The 20,387-nt window shown below is 37.5% G+C and overlaps 1 protein-coding gene across 3 annotated transcripts; it reads right to left on the bottom strand.

Annotated features, from left to right (window-relative positions):
• Positions 1–1,702: 1,702 nt before the first annotated feature.
• LOC149051906 (uncharacterized) lies at positions 1,703–19,495 on the bottom strand. Of its 3 annotated transcripts, none has more exons than XM_089196362.1 (12): positions 19,343–19,495; positions 12,964–13,903; positions 11,342–11,820; positions 10,112–10,835; positions 9,420–9,516; positions 8,666–8,915; positions 7,510–8,313; positions 5,997–7,230; positions 5,727–5,810; positions 4,805–5,061; positions 3,911–4,208; positions 1,703–3,709 (listed from the first exon to the last, which is right to left on the bottom strand). In XM_089196362.1, the coding sequence occupies exons 2-12, from the start codon at positions 13,886–13,888 to the stop codon at positions 3,705–3,707; spliced, it is 5,157 nt and encodes a 1,718-aa protein (XP_089052488.1). In that variant the 5' UTR covers positions 13,889–13,903; positions 19,343–19,495; the 3' UTR covers positions 1,703–3,704. The 3 variants fall into 3 exon arrangements, with proteins under 3 accessions (XP_089052488.1, XP_089052449.1, XP_089052402.1); XM_089196323.1 differs by having other exon boundaries at positions 3,941–4,208; positions 9,420–9,519; XM_089196276.1 differs by having other exon boundaries at positions 9,420–9,519.
• Between the last annotated feature and the right edge of the window lie 892 nt (positions 19,496–20,387).

The raw sequence follows: 20,387 nt of genomic DNA on the forward strand, positions 1-20,387 counted from the left end.
TGAGACCAAAACCAAACAGTTCTTTAGAACTCTGGCCATGCAATGCATGAGAGGTGAGCTCAAAATAAATCTATATTTGAAATATTACCAAAGCAATTTTTAAAGAATTTCTAATTAGGATTACAATTCCTCTGAAGTACCTGTTAGAACCAGAAAATAAATCAAACTATAAACAACGTTTTTATTCTCATCATTTTATTTTTAGATAAGGCTCTTCTCGAAGACGGTAGAATAGACACCAATTAATCTTGAGCGACTAAATCTTGCTCGTAAACAGACAGTGAAAATCCTAAAGGGGGTAAGTTTCCAAAGAAACTGTAAGACTGCGTCGGTATTAGAAAATAACTGAATTTTATCAACTGATTTGATAGTGCATATAAATCGGCCATCGTAATAGTTTTTACAGCTGACGTTTTGAGCGATAGCCCATCGTCATTCGCTCTAACGAAGGGTTAGCAATCAAGAGGTCAGCTTTAGTAACTCTTTACAGCGGCCATCTTAGTTATCAACTCAGTTGATAGAACCAAATTATCATGAAAATCATAGTAAATTTTCAGGACAACATACCGCTACGCGGATTTCACACGTTTAGTCTGTTTTACCGTAGTGATGAATAATTTGAAAGGAAATTCCTGGTGAGCAGATGTCGCAGAGAGCACAAAATTGATTAGCCTACGTATAGACGCACCCGCCCCACCCAGGTGAAACGGAAGCGAGGAAACGTGTTACCTTGCCTCCGTTTCATCTTATATAGCAGCTACAGGTTTTACAACCGGCGGCCAGTTGCATTATTCAAGTAAAAATATATTTTTTACAAATTTGGTTGACTTTTTTATTTGCCTTTATTTCACTAAAGCACAATAAGTTGCAAATGATTCAGTGAGGCTATCACAACTGCTATGGGAATTTAGAGCTTAGCGCTGATTTGTGATTAAAGACTAAAAAATGGATTCATTGATAACACAGCCACTGACGAAGAAAAAAAAACCGCGAACGACTGGGTTTAAGGGAACAAAGGTTAATATCAGACATCAATATACATGGAAAAAGTCTCGCTGCCTAAATTTAAATAATGCTACTTAAGTAATGGTTAAACTAAGTGAGAATTGGGAGACCCGCAGTACTAAATTTACGCAACGTTACACTTGGGGATGTAAGCGTCTTGTGGGCTGTTTTGACTTTTTGTAAAATAAGTAACTTAAAGATTACACAAGAATCCAGCACCAAACAAAGTATGTCACCGAAAGGACAGCGTATACAGAGAGAGCAATTCGACGAAGCCGTATCTTGCACGACAAATACTGAGTAGCCAGATGGCTTCAATTGCATAATCAGTCATAATTTATGCGTCGTGCTCTTTTCGGCACGGTGCTCTATTCGGCATTCTACAGACTCCAGGTAGGTGAGGTAACCTGCCTGGCCATGATCGAAAATAGCCCGTGTTTACATTCATTCTTACAAGCCGGGATCCCGGGGTGAAGTTTCTCGAGGTTGTTGTCGCGCTTGAACTGAGGGAGTTAAGATTTCTTTACGGCGACGTGTGGTAAAACGTTGGCGTCTTGTTGAGTTCAAAGTAAAACCGCGATTAAATTTCTGTCGAGGTTTCATTGCTAAGAGGACGTAAAAGTCGGTGTTTCACGTTTTGGTTCTGTATGGAACAGCTAGGAAATTTACAAAGTTATAAAACACGCGTGTTTCGCTATTATTTTGTTCATTTGTTCTCTTTGATATTCACTCCACTAGATTATGAATAAATAATACATGAAATTTATCACTACAATAAAGAAACGTTGTGGAGAAGGAGACAACCAAAAACGCTGACGCACCATGCTAGGGATGTCCTACTAATTAAGGTGTAAGAGAAATATATACAAATATAGAAATAAAAGTTCTAATTATCCTCAATAAAATTTAAAACATTCCTTTTAAAGGCTGCAATACTATTTGATTCTCGAATGTTATTAGATAAACTATTCCATTCATTAATTAGCTTAGATCCAAGTACCGCAAAGGGAATGGAGGTCACTATGCCATTGCATAGGGAGCTGATCAAATCCGATTTTGTACGACTTCTGATGTTTAGTGAAATATCCAAGTTCCTGTCCGTCTTAAACGATAACAACTGTTATTATTTGATTCATAACTGGATTCCGAAAGAAGAATTGCTGTTAATCTCCAATGAACCTTTTTTTTTTTCGTAAGTGACAATGAAGAAGCCAATCATATGAAATCTTATCTTCACTTGGAAAAACAAATGTCGACAAACGAGGCACAACGCACCAAAAATATCGCATGAGCGAGAAATGGAACCGCTCGTGCGAGAGACGGGGAGCGGGTCGCGAGACACGATAAGGCATGCAAGAAGCTAAGTATGACTTTATGACTGTCTCAGGGGTTTACAGTATAGTTGTGACTGTAAGGAAACAAGTCGTGGCACACTCTGTCGTCAACTTTGTGGGGTCACACAATTTTTATCGGTGCGATGACTCCCCCTCGATAGAAACCTTGTGATCGTAACCCTTTAACTCCCATGAGTGACCAAGACAGAATTTCTCCTTACAATATAAATACAGTATCAACCAGATGAGTAATGAGAATGTAGAAAAATATCAATTTGGGGAAAATAGGTTGATCCAATATTAAATTCTCTGATCTAATATTATAAGAATTGTATCGTTGACAGTAAGGAGAATTACAAATTTGACCTGGGAGTTAAAGGGTTAAACAATAATGGAGGTCGCTTCGTCAGCGCCAGTATCGAAATTAGCCGTAGAGTGCAAAATTTTGTTGGAGTGTTCTATGACGCTATGTTGAGTTATGGTTGTAAATGCTCTGAAATGCTGTTTGAAGCTGAACGTAAGGAAAAGAAATTCAATCGGTATTAAACTTAACATCAATTAGATCCGAAAATAGCTCCGGCTTAAACTCCATCAAAGTACTATTATTTGGAACGTTTCCAACTCACTCAGTTCAGACTGGAGTCTTGAACCCTTAAAAATCTCGATTTTCTAATTTTTACATGTTAATCAGTATGGGCACTTCAAGCCAACGGACTTCTGCAGTTTATCTCATTTATCGATTGCCTTCTAAATGTGGGAAGAAAGCATATTACTTTAAGTGCTGTTTATTCCATGCATTGCTGAGATCATGGTGCTGTAGAGCTTAAAGCAGCATTCTGATCGAACAGTATGATTTAAACCGCGATCAAATGTGTTATTATTTCTTTATATAAGAATTACCTCGATTACGTTTTAAAATATCGATATATGAAGAAAGCAAGTTTTTATTCAGCTCTACATACAGATTGTACGTTGCAAGGAATGTTTTTGTTTGTCCATTAAAATTAAGAGTAATCGAGTTCATGATTCAAACCCCTTAAATAAAGTTTAACATTGGTAATAGTTTGTGTTCCCCGTAGACATGAATACTTTTTAATAGTTACGATAACTTTTCACGGTGTGATGTCCTTTCTATATACACCCCATGTCATTTGGGTTGTTTTCCTTTTCATGCAGTACATTAGCCAACTAATACTATACAACTTCCGATTAAACCTAAGATTGTAAAGTTCATCTTGGATAAATCAGGCTGAAGAAAGCTCTGGTTGGCCAATTTCCATCAATAGTCTGTGTGGCTATGAAGTCATTCTATTAGGCCGGGCTCTTCACAAGGGCCGATCAAAGTGACTGTAGGAGCCTGCCACTTTAACCTGTAAACAAAATAATCAGAACACCGTGATTTAATGGCAAGGGAGAACAAGAGACCGCTTGAACTGCGTTTGATTGTTGAGATGGGAGCCAACGATGAAGCCTGAAATATGAAAACCACAAAGGGTGATTGTTGTCAACTAGGTATTAAAAAGAAGACTGAGGATCCTAACTAACAAATATCACTATAAAACAGAAATTACATTTAATTGGAGTAATGTGATGAGCTGTACCTTGCACGGGTTGAAGGCTGACATAGTGCACCTCATGAATATGTCCCAGCATAAGAGGTTTGCTTTCGTCAACTGGACAATGTGGCGTAATGATTACATCATTGCTATGGGATAGACTGCTGACCACACGAATACACGTTCCAAAGGAGTTTGCTGCGGCACACAGAATCACGTGATCACCCCAAGCACCATCTTGTTCCATGTGTACCAGGTATTCAGTCCATGTTTGAAATCCATGGACAAAGTGAAACAGATCTGTTCCATCCGGCTGTAAGAAGAATCAATAAAAGGAGGAAACTTAAAAGGATTGTTGATAGGAACTTAAACGCATGGAGTAAAAGTCAGGTAGTAACTTTATGAGAATGGTACGAAACAACCTTCGAGTAGCAATTTACTGCATAGTAACAAATTTTTGTGATTGAAACGTCTTTCAAAACGTCCGTGTATGTTTCAAAACGCTTTGAATATAATTCTGTTATCTGATAGAGGTTTAAAGCCAACTTTTTTTTAAACTAAATATTCAAATGACTAAACCCGGGTTGGCCTGCTTCTTCAGACACCACATTACATCATATATGAATTTAACTGTAACGAACGTCATTGTGTGGCTTCTTGAATAATAAAGTTAAATACTTCAAGTTCCCCTTTCCACCAAGAGTGCGAGCTGGTATCAGAACTCCTGAAAAAAAGACCATCATTCCATACAGGAGGAGTAACAATATTTCTGGTTGACTTCATGCTTTGAAAACTGGGATAGGTTCTAATAGTGTTAGCCAAGTAGCCTGTATTATCGGTAAACCTTTATCATACTCTTTAAATAACATCACGTGACATACTCTGTTAGACATACTAACATCAACTTACAAGTTTTGGGTTACCCCTGAGGTACTGAACCAGGTTTTGTCTTAATTCGCCATGTGGGATTTTGATTCCCTTAACAATTTCCAGTTGTTCGGACAAGGCGTAGAACATGCAATTTCCTAATCCTTGATTGTCAGATATTCTGAAGCCCCTGTCTGATGCAATATTCCTTAGCCCCAATGATAGATCTGTTCTGCTCTTGACTTTCCTTGCATCGAGTTGCATCTGCTGAAGTTCCTGGATGATTCGGTCAAGAGAACCTAGAAAAGACAAGGTTTTTAGTAATCTGACTTCATGAAAAAAGCGGAAGAATTGTCTGTTGGAAAATAACAATTCTCAATCTAATAGAAGAAACCTTAGGGTCAAAACGAAAATAGCTTCAATCACCAGACTTCTGTTTTGTCCAACAACTCATCCTTAAAAAGGAAGCTGTAACCGTCAATTACGTTACTGTTTAAGTTCGATTTCTGCCCGTGAATGAATACACTAATAAGCAAGAGAGAAGAAGAAGTGAAGAAAAATTAACGACGAGGTCCACACTCATATCGGTGTAACTGGAGAAAGGAATCCTGAAATAAAAGTACGAGCTTCAAAAATATTCTGATGTATTTCCTCTACCTTATGAATATGTGATTACTTCATTATTGCTTCGAAAGACAACTGTATCAACACCTAGCCGTCTGTTCGGATCAGGAAGTAAAAGGAAATAAAATGTGTTTGTACACGTTTTACGTTTGGAACTGAAGAGTGCAGGGGTATAAGTACAAACATGTCTCATAAGTTAAAAGTACCTTGCTAAGTTTTTACGAAGCATAGCTGGCCTGAAGCCAAAGTTAAGGAGAGAAAATTGCTGGATCTCCTTGTAACCTGTCTGTACTTCTTTGGGGATGTCAATTATCATGTGTTATTAAATTCTTTTACTCACTTGGAGTCAGTAATGAATGAACTGTAAGTTGTTCAGTTGCTGTGCCTTGCCGAGCTCTAAAACTTGTGTCTCGTCTTTTAGAAGCTAAAAAGATAGAAAGAAATATTTTTTTAATATCACAGAAAACAACAATATGCTAAAATGACTGATTACTATTCATGTTTAACATCTTTTTTATAGGTGTTTATGCTTTAAATCACAAGTAATAAAAGACCGAAACCAGAGGAGCCCCCTAAATCACTTTTTGAAGGATATTCAAAACATTCTCACCATGAACTATGTCCCACATCTTCTCCACAAGACTGTCACACTGTTTCTCCCAGCTAAACTTCTCTTCATATGAACTCCTCAGTTGCTGAATATCTTGAAGTCGATCTGATCTCTCCTTCTGTCGGACACTAGCAATTGCCTTTGCCCACTCCCCTGGGTCCTCAGACTCCACCACGAATGATTTGCCTGATGGCACAGTGCACAGTGCTTCACCAAATCCTGAGTTTCCACTCACAAGAATTGGAAGACCAGCAGACAACGCTTCTAACGCTGTCAAACCAAAACCCTCTGTTCTAGAGGGCATGATGCAGAGATCAACTTCACAAAATAATTCTTTCAATCTCTCTTTGCTGTGCACAAACTTCCTCACGGTCAGCTGGTTTTTATCAATTCCACTCTTCAGCAAATTCGCTGCAACCTCATCCTGTTTACCGTCAGGTGCACCCACGAAGATGAGACAGTAAGACCTGTCTTTTAGTTCAACTATTGCTCTGGCAGAGATATCGTAACCTTTAAGGCTAAAGTCCTCTGGGTCACCACGGCCAAACGTCAGTACCTTAAACTTGTTACTCTCCTTTGGGGCTTGTTTTACGTCAGAGAACTCACGGAAAGTTCCAGGAGTCAGTTGAAGGATGTCGTTTTCACTCTTGCATGAGCGGAGCTGAGCGGAGAAAGCGTCTGTTAGCTTTGGTCCGACAGCTAGCACAGCATCTGCCAACTTACACAAAGTCACTTCAGTTAAATTCTTCTCTTCACCTTTAGAAATAGCCTTGGGATAGTTTTTGTGCATTGCAAGTTCTTCGGGCGCAGTGTGCACTACCTGTATCCACTTGCACTGGTGCGATTCTCTAAAGAATTGAGCTTGTTTACCAAGCTTTGCTCCATGACCCAGCACTATGTCAATGTCCAGATCTCTCGGTGGGGCACTCAGCCAGTCAAGGGAGTCGGCATAACCTGGACGTTTTTGTGCCTCTCTGAGGGAAACATTGTGAATTCGAGCCATTCTCCTCTCTTCTTCAGAACAAGCAAACTGTGGGACAAGGAGGGTAACGTCCACTTCAGAGTGCTTGGCCAACAGAATGGCAAGCTGTCTGTTAATGGTGGACAAGCCCCCCATTGAGGAACTCCACTCATTGCAAAGGAGAGTCACCTTCAATGCTGCGGCAGACTTCATTGAATTGATTTCACTTGCTTCATCATGGGATCTAGCAGCTTCATTTGAAGAGAACAAACCCTGAAGAAAGAAAGGGTCATATAAGATTATGATAATTACATAAAAAGACTTTGAATGTGTTCATACAAATTTTTATTGATTAATACTTTACCAAGGAAAAACAAAAAAAGCATAAAATTCCAAAAAGTATAAAATTTAAAACTGAAGTCAATCTATCAGGCTCCCTTTCTCAACACTGATCACAGCCCAATTGATATTCTCGTCAAGTTAGAGGAACAAAGCAAAGATAAAACTGAGGTTAGAAATCTTTGCTCGAAAGATCATTATAATCAATTATACCTGGGATCTTCTTTTCAAGAACCAGTTCTTCAATCCAGACACTGGTTCCACCTTATTGCAAGGTTTTCGCTTGCAGATGTCTGGTTGACCTTCATTTGCATCAATGAGGTGGAAGCAGTCCTTGTGTGTGCAAGTGGTTTTCACGTGATCTGAGCATGCATGACGTGTTTCTTCTGCTCCTTCATGACAGTAAGGACATGCAACACACAGCCTATACCGCAGTCCCCTCAGGTATGCCATTTCTTGTGACAAATTCTTCAGGGTGTCTTCAAGAAATTCACGAACAAGAGGTGCTAGTTTAATGGAGTTCTGTCCCACAACCTGATGACTTTGTACTTCTCTTTGTCTCAAGATTACCTTCACGAATCCTGTTTTGCATATGAGGACAAAATCATGAATATCTTTCCCAATGATGAACCATGCTCCATTTTGGTACAGGCTAGGTTGATGCGTGGCCCATGTCTTTGAACACCAACGAATGGATCGCGAGACAAGCTGCAAGAAGAGACCATGAGGGACAAAGCCATGGACAAAGAGGAGATATAATGGACATGGATCAGTTGATGATGGTTCCATCTTACAGAGTTCTTCAGGCGATGACTTCAACTGAGCTGGTACAAAGTACTTCTCATCAGTTAGGGATGCTGAGAACTTAGCGATCAAACCAAATTGCTCCATCATGTCTAAGATGTCTTCTCTAATGATTCCTTGATCAATAAAGTTGGAGAACACATGATCAACAAGTTCCATACTAAGGATGCCACTTCCTTCAAGTTCCTGCCAGTACTCAGCATATAGGGGAATCTACAAGATATATAAATAACATAAATTCCAGATAAGAGTGGTCCACTAAATTTTCCTTTTGAATTTTTTACACGTTTATGTACAAGAACTAAAAATTTTGTATCTTGGACTGCTCAGAGGTGATTATTAGTTGTTACTCAGCACAGTAAAAAACAATTAGCGCAAGCAAAAAGAACTATTCACTTGTATGAGTGCAATTATTTTGGGCGGTAGCAAGTCAATTCAAGTCTCTTGTAAAGTAAAAAGGCCAAACCAATTTATGACCTGAAAAACTAAAAAGGTACATCAAACAACTTGGGGTCCGCAATTGTAAAGATTAAAGATGATTGCAAAAATGAATCTTTTTTCCTACCTGTTTATTGAAAGGTGGAATGGTTATTAGCTGTTTGAACAGATCAATCAACCACTGAGCCTTCAGTACAACTGTACTGCGGTGCTTGATTATCATCCCCAGACCATGATAAAAACTGACCATGGACTCAAACTCTTTTGCATCTTCTATGAAACAATCTCTCCTTGCAAAGTGCTTAAGTTGTTGCAGGTTTCTGTGATAAATCTGTTTGCCCAGCAAAGCTTCAATTACCTTTTCAAACAAAAACCATCTAGAAGGCAACAGAATAGTTAAAATGTATTGGGGTTAAAAATTGGATATTAACTTCATTTAGACGTGTACTTATTTGTAGTCTTCCAGTGTTAATTCATCTATTTTCTCTATCTAGCTATCTCCAAACTTTAGGAAAATTCAAACATGGTTGTGTTTTTCGCATGAACAATCTCAATTCAAAGAGCTGTGCCTTCTCAAATATCCATCAGACATTCACACCTTTTTATAGACAGTATTGTCACAATGTCATGAATTAGAGTTTTGTTTGTTTGCACTTAAATGACTGCAGTGTGTTTGTATAGTCTGATGTTTTAAGAGTTTTGATGAACTTCAAACTAGTGGAGGTAAGATACTTTTGTGTTGATATACATTTACATGCATATACAGTTATGCTCAAAAGACTGACTGCTCTTCAAAGTACTACTCATGACTGTTTGAATGAAACATTGATCCCAAAGTCCATGAAATGCGGTTTGCCAGATAAAAAGTTATTTTGGTTTACCTGACAGGTATTTTCTCCCCCATATAGGGCTCCTGCCTCAACACCTCCAGGATTCTGTCCTGCAATTTATCTATTCCATCCGCTTTCCCTTCTTCCTCTGCTGGATATGTTTAGAAAATGAATTCAAAGCAAAATGTAACACAGAAACATGTCCTTACAATGAGAATAGTTTGTGTCATGCATACATGTGTGATCACAGATATCTTATAGCTGACAACATAGCTTAGATGATAATTCTCCAACTCCCAAAATCATCTTCCTTATTTTAAACTCTAAGATTGATGAATCTGTCAGCAAAAATTTATAGACCCCAGTATAGTGATGCTGGTACATAAAGTAGCTGAAACCTGAGAAGAGTGCAGCCTCCATTAGTACCCTGAACTCATTCAACCAGGGTGGTATCCTTCACTTACCACTCCCACGGAGACATTCTACATGTCTACAAACCTTTTAAAATTATAATGACACACAGCAGAACTGATGGGTTACATGTAAATGTGAGTCAGATAATAATTATTGTATGCTTAATGCTTGCCAACCATCTACCAAATGGGCCTTTGATTAAAAGAAAATGGCCACAAATTAAGTGTTGTTGGAATTGACCCAAAGACAAGCTAGTAACCAATTACAAAACCATCAATTGCTACAAGTAACACATTGTTAAGGATACAAAATGACATGAGATATCTTACCTGTTTTATGTTTCTCTCTTTGGTTTAGAATTTTCTGGATAAATTTCTTTATCAAGTTTTGTTCCTGAGTGTTGTCAATCAAGTTTTGTCCCGGAGTGTTGTCAATCCAGAATAAAGGTCTGACCACATGCTTCTCATATTCCATACCAGAAATTCTCTCCTGTATTTGTTTCTTTATTACTTCTATGTCTTCTACTGGTTTGTCAGCATGTGTTCCAACAATAAACACTGGGGGGCGAAGGTAGGGTAGCTTATGTTGTGCATCATCCTCCGGGTCATCAGTTGCCAGGGCAACACCGTGTACTGTAGCCAGCCATGACAGCAAATTCTCCATGTTTGTTTCATTGTTAGGGTTTTCTAACTTCACATCATTACTCCCTTGCCTCATGCAAGGCTCAGCTGTGGCATCCAAAGGCTTGCTGAGATTGTGCACCAGTATGTATAATGCTCGTTGTGATAAGAAAATAGGATGGCTGGCATAGTACAGGTGCTGCCCTGCAAAGTCCCATATATCCATTTTGACATAGGATTCTTCTTTGAATGAACCACTTTCTATGTCTTTGCCTTGGAGATACTTCAACCACTGATGAACATGCTCTTCAGTATCAGGGGGTTGAGCGACATCAATAATTACCTTGGGCTCATCTGAGATGCAGTCCATCGAGTGTTCAATGCTAATGTTGTCCATAGCATCTACTGACGCATAGTCTCCTTTATCCCCAACCTGAGTGAAGTATCAAATAAGGTGAAATTAACTACTTTAAGTACCACAGTTATTTAGTTTAGCCAGCAAACTCATTCCACATCTGAAATAATTATGTCAAAGTTTGATGTAAATTAAATAAAATGACAGTACATGTAACAGGAGGGAAATTTCGTGGAAAAGGTTGTGGTTATTCATCATGGTGAATAACAATAAAAGCTAAGTTTTTCCTTTGTCTCACGATGTAGTCACATGTGATGTAGATCGCAACGTTTTGACTGCCTACTGCTAGTCTTCTTCAGGCGATGAGGGAAATTATTGTTTAGACCACAAACACTTCCCTGCTTTTTGGCTAGAACCATTGCACACACAAAAAAATCACTTCAAAATTTAACAATTTCGATTTTTGTTTCACTTTAAGGTTGAAATAATCTTTATTTGACATTAAGCATTTTAAACTATACTGTCACATAAAAAAGCTGCCTTAAACATGTTTGTAAAGAATACTTTTGAAACTCTTACAGCACCTTTTTCCTGCCACATTTGTAACCATCAAAAGATCCCTCTCCAAAATCTGCTGATGAAACATGGGCTGAATCTTTTTCAAAATCTTCTTTTGAACTTTTATCTGTATCTTCTTCTCCAAAATGTTTTAGCTGCATAGTCATTTTTCTGGCAAACTTGTCTTGTACAAATATTTTCTCTACCACAATCTTTGCCACATCTTTAGAACATTCCAGCAGTCCTGGTTTATTCTCACCAATAGACTGCCAGTTCCTTACAGCTTGGTCAACATCAATTTCACACTTTGAAGGATCCACTTCAATGCCTTCAGTACTCTGTTCTTTAGAGTCAAATGGAAGGCCTAGGAGACTCTTCTTTAAACTGGTTTTACCAGCTCTATCCTGACCAATGAGTAATATTCTACCACGGTAAACGGTGACATATCCATCTTTCAAAGCCCTTTCATAAGCCAGCTGTGCTTTATGTCCATCTGCTATTTGGTCTTATCAGAAAAAGTTTTCACAACACAAAGGAAAAGTAAGTTGTGTATTCATTTGTAAAAAATAATTTTAGAAAAAAGGTAAAAGTTGACAAATCAACTACTACAAATGCCTAACATGAATAATTTTGGAGTAAGGCTGGTATACAAAAACTAAACCATCGAAATTGTTTTTTTTTCTGATGTTCATGCATTAGTGAGTTTAGAAAACATGTCGTTTAACCCACTCTTACATAAACGTTACACAGCCAGTCAAAATAATTCTTCTGGCATGAAATGTAGTGATGAGTTTGGTGAACATGCACATCAAAACTAAACTGACTCGATGTTTCATAACATTAAGAATTAGAACCCCTTATGACGGCATGTATACACAAGAGAGAGGCAATGACTTTATAACAATTCTGCCAAGTAGTGAGGAGTCAATAGCCAATAAATTGTTTGTAAAAGAGAGAGAAAAAGCGCATATTTCCACAACGTAACAACTGTAAGTTTAAAAAAGATTACACAAAAAACCACCAGTCTTAATTATATGGAAATAATGATCAGAATTCTGTCACGCTAAAACACATTTAAGTTTTATTCCTGTAACTTAATTCACAAATTGTATTAGATTATAAATTTTGTTTGATAAGCCAAAAGTTATTCAATTTATAAACACTTCCAATTAATCAAATAGAAAGCAAAAATAAAACAACAATTCCTAACAGTGAATGAGTCAAGATTCACTTCAGCCTTTCATTATTCCAGTCAAATAGAAGGTAAAACACAAAACAATAACTCCTAACTGCATAAAATAACTTCTAATTACATAAACCCGCTTGATTCCACATCAAATCATATTTCCTTATTGATGAACTTAAATTTCAGTGTCAGCCAAATTGTCAAAATAAAGCTTTTCAATATATAACAAAAACTTCCAATTCAAAAGTCATGTATTTCTTAAGTGATGCCAACATTGTTAAATCATACAGTGACTGTGATGGTATTTACTTCAGGCTTTATTGTGTAGCTATTGCCAGCTACTTGTGATAATCAGTAACAAGCAGAACAACCACTTGCAAGTCAATCATTAGAACTAATTTAGTAAATTTAGTAAATACACGTGTCACAACATTAGTGTGACCAGAAATTTCCTTTACTCACCTTGGAGATCTGAATATACTTGGTCAATAATTCTTCTATTTTCTAGCTCCATAACACTTCTTATTCCTTCAACTGTAAAAGGATTCCCATTCACAAACAACAATTGGAGTTTCTTCAGCTGTTTTACAGCTGGACCTAACACAGTCAGCTGGTTATAACTCAGATCCAGTTCCTCCAGCCCTACTATCTCACCAATAGCATCAGGGATGGTGGATAGTTTGTTATGTGAGATGTCCAGCCATTTAAGTTTCCTCAGCTGCTTTATAGCTGGACTCGACACCATCAACTGGTTGCAACGCAGATTCAGTCTCTCCAGTTCCACCATCTCACTAATAGCATCAGGGATGATGGTTAGTTTGTTAAATGAGATGTTCAGCTCTATGAGTTTCTTCAGCTGTGTTATAGCTGGACTCAACACAGTCAACTGGTTGCAACTCAGATCCAGTCTCCACAGTCCCACTATCTCACCAATAGCATCAGGAATAGTGGTTAGTTTGTTATGTGAGATGTCCAGCCATTTGAGTTTCTTCAGCTGTTTTATTGCTGGACTCAACACAGTCAGCTGGTTGTAACTCAGACCCAGTACTTCCAGCCCCACCATCTCACCAATAGCATCAGGGATGGTGGTTAGTTTGTTACGCGAGATGTCTAGCCATTCAAGTTTCTTCAGCTGTGTCAAACTTGCAGGGAATATGGACAGCTGGTTTCCACTTACAAGAAGTACCATAATATTATTTAGTTTTCCAACATTTTCAGGCATTTTTTTAAGTTTATTCCTTGACAGATTAAATTTCTCCAACTCAGTTAGTTCCAGCACAGCTTCCGGCACCTCAAGCAAATTCCACCCTGACAGATCTAATTTCTTTCTTCCATAAGTTGTTTCAATCTTACTTCTCAGTTTTTCTTTAGAAATATGGGAATCCATGTCTTAGAAATGTAACTGTCAGAACAAAAAAAAACAAGCTGTCATTAAAGGTGAGTAACTTGAAGTAACTTTCTTGGCAATTATAATAACCATTGAACCAAAAATGGCCAAAAATGAGGTTTATAAGTTAACATCTACTAAACCAAGGTACTGTAGTAATTTAATCCTCTTACTGCATTATCTTTAGAAGCCAATTCCACCCTTCAGTGTTCTTTTAAACACTTTGAGTAAAATTAATGTCTTTGTGCAAAGACTTTAGTTATTTATTTTCATGAGAAACATTTCAACTTAAATCTCTTTGCATAATTTTTTGTGTTCATAAGCAGCTGCTTGAGTTATACATGTGAACATAAAAGGCAATTATGAACAAGAAAGATATTTAAATACACTGAGTTCTCAGAGCTGCTTTTGGGAAAACATACAAACTACTTTCATTTTAAAAATTAATATCCAAATGGAAAGAAATCAATAGTGCAAATCAATGGTTGGTTTTATCTTGATGTGATAACCTAGGACAGCTTTAATATAAACCAAAACATGAATGATTTCTAAGCTGTCAATATTCAGACCAAGTTGCTTATTTTCAAACCTGTTATTTGGTTTTATTCTCTTTAAGTTATTATTATTTTCAGTTCACAGAGTGAATTCATCACAATGTGGTCCTAATTATTTAATAGAGACTGACATATTCACTGTTTAGTTACAAAAATAATCAGAAAGAGAGCTTTTTGTTTTGTTTTTTTAACAGAGTTTGTTTAGCAGCATGATGCTTTTAAACTAGCCCATAGTTGCTGTACTGAGTATGTTAAGCAAGGAATGTTGTTGGTGAAATAAACAAAATTGCAGAGTAAAGAAAACTTGTTGTAATTTCTTATTCATGTTTATCAATAAAAGCTTAACTAAGAAGGGAATGTGAAAAGTATGAACTGAGGATAGTGATAAAGAACATGATTGGTACCGTCAACTCTCTCCTAAATGGGCACCCTCTAAACTGGTAAAAGTGTCTGCTAATGGAGCTGTCCACCTACAAGTTAGAATAATTCCTGGAATGTGTACTTAATACAGAGTTTGTCTAGGTACAAAAATGGGAAATTGAAAAAAGTGTCCATAAATAGAGCTGTGCACTTACAAGAGTGTCCATTAGCAGAGAGTTGAATGTAAAATAAATTACTGAGATCCTACATAAATTTGCACATTCATCAAGGACTGTCTCCAAAACTTTATAAATTGTGCTTGGTTTCTTAAATATTTAATGTGCAACAAAATGAATTCAAGTAAAACGTTTTACAACTGCAATCATTAACCAATTTCAAAACTCATGACCCTTATTTAACCCTTTAACTTGCATGAATGACCAAGACAGGAATTCTCCTTACAAAATATCAACACAACATCAAACAGATAAGTGATATGAATAAAGGAAAATATTAGTAAGGATTATTAGTTGATCCAATACCAAATTCTCCAAACTTACATCATAAGAATGGTATGGCAAACAGTAAGGAGAATTACTAAAGAGATCTTGGGAGTGAAAGGGTCAAGGGAATGAGAGTTTTTACCTATGAACAAAATAATTCATGTCCCCATATATGTACTGAATGCATTTGTTGCTTTTTCAAACTAGCAAGTAATGACTAAAAAAACAACAACTTTGAAACAATTGATCATTAATATTGGCTACCCCCTCTCAGTGCAAAAAGGAAAAATCCTTACTTATTTTGCAGGACCTTAATAATTTGCAGATATCAGAGTTAAAAATGTGGAGGAAGAAAAACTTTCTTCTGAAAATATTACTTTTCATCTGTTGATCAAAACTATAACAAAATTGTTCAACATGATTGGTTATCACCAGCCCAATTTGAGCACTTATAGTACATTGTATACACCATGCTTGTAATTGGACTGTGTAATAGAACAGTTTAAGGGACAATTATCATGTATTGCTTGTGGAAGTGGACAGAAATGTGATTGTGTTGTTGCCTCTGTTGTTGTTGTTTTTTTTTTGGAAACGTATAACCGATGTCTACTTTCTTTCTCAAATTTTGTCATAGTTTTGATTAATTGATAACAGCTGTCTGATTTGTTAATCAAGAGTATTATTACAAACAGAATTGGACAACAGGAAGTCCTGTAAACAACCATGGCAGAGCCATGATTGACCATGGTCTATCCATGGTCTTGACATTAGGGTAATAAGCAATTATTGAATGAAGTTGAGCATGATATAAAAAACTAAATTAAATAATTGTTTTATTATGCATATTCTAGAGGTATTCAGCTATTTCGAGCTTCTCTTTGAGTTTTCAAAAGTCTTAGAGTACTAGACGGACCAAGGCCTTGGTAACTACGCAGACATTGACCTCTAAATGATAATCTTGATAAATGCAGAATAAGCTTCAGATATTGCATTTTATCATGTCAACTTCACACACTACTGTACAGTACCGCTCGAAGATAAGCGAACCACTCAACGCGTTGCCCACGCAGAGCCAACGCGTTGGCGTTTTGAACTTAACGCGTTTGCGTTTGCGTGTCCACGCAAACGCAAACGCGTTTAGCGAAGCTCATTAGTAGATCACACTTAAAAACCATTTTGCATAACAAGAGGCCCAAACAAAGCCGACTTTTTTGTCACAATCACCTTAGCATCTCCACGGCGTCTGTGTATTCCAAATAACAAGCGTCATCCAAAGATCTGTTCCTAAAAACCGAACTAAGAGTCAAGCTATTTCATTTTACAACCTGTAATTTGTGAATACTTTCGAAATTCTCGTTCACCTGTATCCCAAACTGTTTTTCGAAATTTTTCTCGAAATTCATCAAACACCGTAGCACTAACTTGTCGCTATTTAAGCAGTGAAACTCTGGGCGTGTTAAATATGGCCTTTTTCCCGCCCTGGAAAAAAAAAGTAAAACTTAGTTAATCACGATCACACGCAAAATAAAAGTTCGCATAGAAACCATTGAAAGATACAAATTGCACTTGTAAAGAATAATTTGGTCACGCGCTAGTCAACACAGTTATGATGAAACTTGTGGCTCAAATTTCGTCAAAGGTCCGCCGATAAAATAGTAAAACCTCGGGAGTAAAACTTCTGGCCATCTTTCGGGTTACCAGCGAGTTTTTTTACAGGATCCTGGCGACGAGAAATCGAATAATTGAAAAGCGTGAACCTTCTCTTTAGCTTAGAGACTCAACTCAATTGTTGTTTTGGAAAGAGGCCGCACGTGGCCCAGACACTATGGTGATGCGTGTTTTGACTGTTTTCGCGAGCGAGCGTTGACTCGCAGGCTTCTTGTACGGGCCATTTCACCTGTAGTTGTAATGTCGCTCGCTGTGATTTTTCGAGTGTCTGCGTTAGAACACTTTTTTCGTTCAAGTTAATTCTCAATTTGTTCTCACACACACAATACAGTCAGCTGAAAGCCGGGCGAAAAGCGGCAGAACGTAAACAAAAGCGTGACAAACTATAAGTATGTTTTTTTCGCTAGCAGTTCACGAATAAAACTCGTGACTCGAATTTCGATCGATAGGCTTTAAATAATGAAACGTTTTGCCTTGGCTTGGGCTACTGAAGATTGTTTGACTTGATTAACGCGGATTGTTGAAAACCGCCTGATGTTTCCCTTGACGAAATCGTGATTGAAATTTTGGTTGCAGAAAGAATCGACTCGCGTGGCCCAGACATTCTGGCGATGAGCGTTTTCGATTCTCGACTCAAGAAACAGAGAGCGCATCAGTTCGACTGGGTTCATTTGTTTAGAGTTGCTCTGTAGTTTTCGAAAACTTGCCTTAATTTTTTTTTCAGATATCTGTCGCAGAATACATTTTGCTCAAAACCGGCAAAAAGCAACAGAACGTAAACCTTGACCGACAAGTAAAATTATGCAAATTCAAAAAGGTTTTCAGTTGCGGATGAAGGCCGTCCTTTGAGTTGGTCAACAATGGATACAAAAGAAAGAAGGTTGGAGGTGGCAAAATGAATAACAAAGGCAATACGGGTCGATGATCAACGCGTTAGCTAACGCGTTAGCTAACGCGTTAGCGAAAGAGCACTAACGCGTTGACTTCTTCGAGCCCACGCGTTGACAACGCGTTAGGTGGTTCGCTTATCTTCGAGCGGTACAGTATATTGATTGAATGCTCTTGACCAACCAGCTTTTTCATAGTAAGTCTTAAGTATAATAATCAAAATTATTGAATATGGAAGGGAAAGTTTTAGTTCTTTTCGCAAACACGAGACAACTGGCCAAATACTGGAATTAAAATTTTTTGGCTTGAAATGCACATTACAAGTATGATATGGTTACTTATACATCTCACTGAGAAAGATTGTGAATGAATCACAAAGAACTGAGCTCAGAGGTTTCTAAGGATTTAAATTCTATCTTTTCATTGGCAGAGGTTCCCTTATACCCCTCTCTAAAACTCAGTCACATAAAAATATTTGGCCTTTTCACACATCATGAATAATCTCAAAAATTGATCACACATGAATTAGTATCTGCCAGTTTTGCCCCATTTCATTCTTGGCCCAGTAACTTAGCCCCCCATCAAAATCAAGTTTGACCTGCCATATGACTGATACATAATAAATAAATTCAAACATTAATACAAACATATATATCTGTGAAATATATAAAGCGAACCATCGATAAAATCCAAAGGTTATAAACTGATAAATCAGTGAACTTTGAAATTTAATCATTGAAAGGATGGCTAGACCGGAACTGAACCAGAGATCTAAAGGTTATAGACATAAATACTTTTAAAATAAAGTATTTAAATAAAGCATACTAAGTTATTGAAAGAAGCTTCTAGGAATAACACGAAGCTATCAGCTTATCATATATTTGGTGGCTAAGATGTAGATTTCCTATGTCACAACAAAGTTTGCTTTGACAGCAATAATAGGGACCCACACGTCACTAGTTTTGTTCAAGAAGACCTTGAAGTCATTAAAACATGTAATCTTTCAATCATGCGGTTTAAGATCTCAAGAAACCTTATCATTTACTTAAAAAGGCAGTTTCAAATCGAGTTCATTGAAGAATGTGCTTGCAAGAAGGTTTTTTGGACGGAGTCGAAAATGAAACGGAGCGAAACTGGCATAAACTTGTAATAAAACCCGAAACATCAAAACGAAACCACCGAAACAAGTGAAACCACCGAAACGACGAAAACGGAACGAGATCACCAGACCAAAAATTAGCATGAAAAAAAAACAGTCAATGATAATAAAATGAATGCCATTCGTCACGTTTCAATTATGGTCTACTCCTGATCTAACTCACGGGAGGTCGTTCTCTCGATTGCCATGTTGTAGTGGTGTGTTTTGGTCCGGTGATTTCGCTTGTTTCATTTCGGTCGTTTCATTTCGCTGTTTCGGGTTTTAGCGAGGCTACACTTTACAAGTTAGCTAAATTCGTATCTATATTGAACATAATTCTTACCTCTCGGTAAAGTAATAAACGAATCCGGCGAATTAGCAAAAATCAAACACAGATTGCAGACAATCTAACCACTGAGCTCGAAATAGACACTCCTTAATTCACGCAATTCGGTTACTTTCCTTCTCAAAATATTTCAGGTTTCCCAAACGTCACGTGACTAAGGGCTAATTTACATGGAGTTACCGTGCCGAAAGTGCACGACGCATAAATTAGGATAGATTATGCAATTGAAGCCATGTGGTTACTCAGTATTTGTCACGCAAGGTACGGCTTTGTCGACTTGCTCTCGCTGTAAACGCTGTCCTTCTGGTGATATACTTTGTTTAACGCTGAATTCTTGTCTAATCCGTAGGCTACTCATTTCACAAAAAGTCAAAACAGCCCACAAGACGCTTACATCCCCAAGTGCTGCATAAATCGAGTAATTTGGCTCTCCTGATTCTTACCCTGTTTATCTATTACTCAAGTAACGATATTTAAACTTAGGTAGCGACAATTTTTCTGACAGAACAAGGACAATAACAAGGTCCTATACTGAAAATATTATTTATTTTAACAAGTGGCTTTGTAATGTAATCGAAATAAGCTTTCAAGGGAGAGATAATGCAAATATTAGGAAACATAACGTAGTAATATTCTCCAAAATTGACAAATGTTTGAATTGGTGAAGAATGTGATAACCAATAAAGAAACTACTTGCAAACCTAAAAGAACTCGACCGAAGATTTCGTTTTGCTCAATACAGAACGATGTCGAGATTCTGAGGACATTTCAACCCAACAGCAATTCAACAGCAATTCAACTCGTTCCCCTTATAGGACTGACTAGAGCTGTTTAGATATAATGAGAATCCCGTGAGTTGTTTGCGGGTGATCCTCTTCGCATATTTTTTGTCAAAAACGAGTGAGGAACTCATCAGGACGCCAGAAGAGTGCATGCAAGCTCCTCAATAATCTCGTGATATTAATTTCCTGCTTTATTGCAAGTGAAGTACCATCGCTAGGCATGGGACGTCATCATATCTTATCGTTCGAGGAGTTGTTTC

This window comes from Pocillopora damicornis, chromosome 1 (genome assembly GCF_964200805.1).
Source record: "Pocillopora damicornis chromosome 1, jaPocDami1.2, whole genome shotgun sequence".
NCBI classification, from domain to species: domain Eukaryota; kingdom Metazoa; phylum Cnidaria; class Anthozoa; order Scleractinia; family Pocilloporidae; genus Pocillopora; species Pocillopora damicornis.

Excerpts from the sequence above, each read along its gene's own strand:
- LOC149051906 (XM_089196276.1), bottom strand. The coding sequence starts at position 13,888 with ATGGATTCCCATATTTCTAAAGAAAAACTGAGAAGTAAGATTGAAACA. Across the intron at positions 8,314-8,665 it reads TTCCACCTTTCAATAAACAG|ATTCCCCTATATGCTGAGTA; the intron begins GTAGGAAAAAAG and ends TATATCTTGTAG. Across the intron at positions 7,231-7,509 it reads TCTTGAAAAGAAGATCCCAG|GGTTTGTTCTCTTCAAATGA; the intron begins GTATAATTGATT and ends TTCTTTCTTCAG.